Genomic DNA, 2,720 nt, shown 5'->3' with positions numbered 1-2,720 from the left:
GTGGACAAGCCAAGTGAGTAAATAACAATCAGACGGAAAACCAGTGATCGCTAGAAAAAAAAATGCAACCTACTAAAATAGAAGAGGCGTAACTTCCTAATCCAATCGTATCGAGACTGAATTAAAAATAAGTCAAGTAGGCGGGGCTAAGGTTGGAAACGGGTGATATGCACATGTCAATAAAATGAATTGTCTACTTTTGAAATGTTTTGACCCAACTTTGGTTGCAGGGAAAAAAGGGAGCAGAGGCGAATCTGCAAACTGTCTTCCCCCCCCTTCCTCCTCTCCCCGCCGCGCCCGGCGACCCTCCCAGGGAACTAAAAGGCAAACCTGCCTCGTATCGCTGTGAGTGACAACTGGCTACACCACCCGCAAACTGTCAGCGTTCTTTAATGGAATGTTTATAGTGCCGGGGCACCAATCGGTGTGAATGGGAGGCGGGGCTGTTTTCCGCTCAAGTTCGGCTGAGCGGAGCGCGAGAGGGGCGGGGACGGACGGACGGACGGTCGGTCCGAGAGGAGCAAAAACAATTGTAATCAGCGGTGAACGCCGACTGCACACTGGAGTCCGGCGCATTTCTCCGCAAAACAAAATAATAATCCAACACGAATGTAAAATTGCATTAACCTCTTTATTTTTTTTAAAAAAGCAGACGCTTCTTTCGATTAATCGACCCCGCCCCCTCCCAAAAAGACTATGAGCTCCAAACGCCTTACCAAAAAATATAAAGTTGTAGGCACAAAGGTTTGGGCGCCAAGTTCAGCCGGCGAAGTCAGAGTTTCTGGAGTGATCCAGGCTTGTAAGAACGACCCTGCAGGCAATAATTTATACACAATCATGATAGATGATGGCTCACTCAGAGAGTATGCAGAAGAAGAAATAATCTGCATCGATGTCAAAGTATCTGGAAAAGGAAAATCCAGATATAATCAGAAGGTATTTAAGTATTTTCTGTTAATTTGAAAAAAATGGTTAAGTGGCTTCTATCGATTGCAAACTTGATGCATGCTTTCATTTATGATTTTTTTTGCAACCAGACATATTACTTTTTATATTTGGGATACATTGCAACTAAGATGGCGCCTGAAGTGCACGTCCAAAGTTTAGAGAGTACAGCAAGGAAACCGGTATAATTAAATGCCCAGCCGCTAGTGAAGCCAATTGGAGACACGAAGTAAATGAATGGTTCATGATTATTAATTATTGGTGATTATTCAGTTTTTGGAAAGAAGTAAGCCAATCTAGATACAGTATATTCATTGGAGTGAAACACCCTAGTTAACTTTGCCTCTTGTGGAGTATGATGAATAATTTCAATTGCAATATCTGAACACTTGGTTATGTTCAGTCTTGCTTTGCAACAGGCGTTGCCTGCAATGTTTTTACTCGTCGGTGGAAATCTAGTGTGCTTTTAAGTTGATGGTTGTGTCATTGTATGATTCTAGACGTTTTTAAAGATCGTTTTAAAATCAGACTATCTTTTGCCGCGGAGGGAAAATGTCGTAACTCTGGGGTTTTGTTAAATTTTAGATGCTTTTGAACTGCAAAGGCAGTGAATCGGCTGCGGCGCTTCAAGATCGAGAGAAAAATGATGTCCCTTTAAGATCCCCAGAGCCACGCGGCTTGACAGCCAAAAAACTAGAAGACCGGTATCTGGAAAACAAATGTAACAGAATTCGCGAGGTGGAGAAGGAGCCTGCGACCCGCCCCCTTGGCTCGGTGTCAGAACAGAAACGCCTCCTCACTTCGGCAAACATCGACGTTCCTCAGAGGTAGGTTTTTTGCGAGCTATACGAGTTGCTTCCCGGACATCTAGGAACGGATGAGGTCAAATTACATCCTCAAATTGAACTAACCATTCCACGCAACATATTCTGATTACATTGAGCAAATGTCCGTTTTCCCTACTTCGGGAGTGTTTTTCTAGTTTAAACGACGACGTCCTACTTTTACACGCAGAGCTGGGTTGTGTTCTAGATCACAAATCATCAGTTACTGTACTAAAACTCGGGAGAACATACCGTTGTGCTTACTGGCTGCTAATAGCTAAAATGCATTCGACACTCCATTTTTTAAAAAAAGTTGTTTCACGAAATGTCGTGTATTACCTCCTTAAGATTCGAACGAAATAATATGTGGTCAAACATTAAGGTAATTTTTGGACCATTATTTGGAATGCTGGGTGTAAAGGCACTTCAGTCAGTTATGAACTGTTAACAGCATTTTGTGCTTGCTGCTATTGCTGAATCCACTGTCCAATTTTTTTTTGCAAATGTTAGTTAAGTCATCCACTGGAATGCTGAAGTTATTTAAAATATACTGCAGAAATGAAGCAGTTGACCTATGCAGATGAAGGTGGCTAGTAGTGCACTGCCAGAAAATGGTGACTACACAAAAGACACACATTTACTGATCCAAATTTATTTTAGTAAAGCAATGCATCAAACAGATTAATTTCTTAGATGCAAAACAATGCATCTATGATGTGTGATGGTTGGAAAGCAGAGATAATCAGCTGCTAAGATTTTAGAATTGCAGAATATACAGAAAATTCATTAATGATTTAAAATGTTCAAAATAGCAGACAAAATTAGTCAGCAATGGAGAAATGTAATTATGTGGCCAGAAAAATGGTTGCTAAAGTATTCTGGGTACAGGAGCAGGTACCTCCACTAGAGTATTCCAATTGTGGTAAGTGATTTGCACACTGTTTCCATGAA

General features: G+C 41.4%; 1 protein-coding gene across 1 annotated transcript in view; it reads left to right on the top strand.

The window, feature by feature from the left end:
- The first annotated feature begins 431 nt into the window (after positions 1–431).
- LOC137335233 (zinc finger protein 704-like) overlaps positions 432–2,720 on the top strand; it is a 98,894-nt gene continuing 96,605 nt past the window's right edge. The window contains exons 1-2 of the mRNA XM_068000483.1: positions 432–936; positions 1,531–1,772. Of these exons, the coding sequence (XP_067856584.1) occupies positions 697–936; positions 1,531–1,772 (482 nt within the window). The 5' untranslated portion in view covers positions 432–696. The remainder of the gene's footprint in view (positions 937–1,530; positions 1,773–2,720) is intronic.

Source organism: Heptranchias perlo, chromosome 19 (genome assembly GCF_035084215.1).
Source record: "Heptranchias perlo isolate sHepPer1 chromosome 19, sHepPer1.hap1, whole genome shotgun sequence".
Lineage (NCBI taxonomy): Eukaryota > Metazoa > Chordata > Chondrichthyes > Hexanchiformes > Hexanchidae > Heptranchias > Heptranchias perlo.
This window is presented reverse-complemented; position numbering and strand designations above follow the sequence as displayed.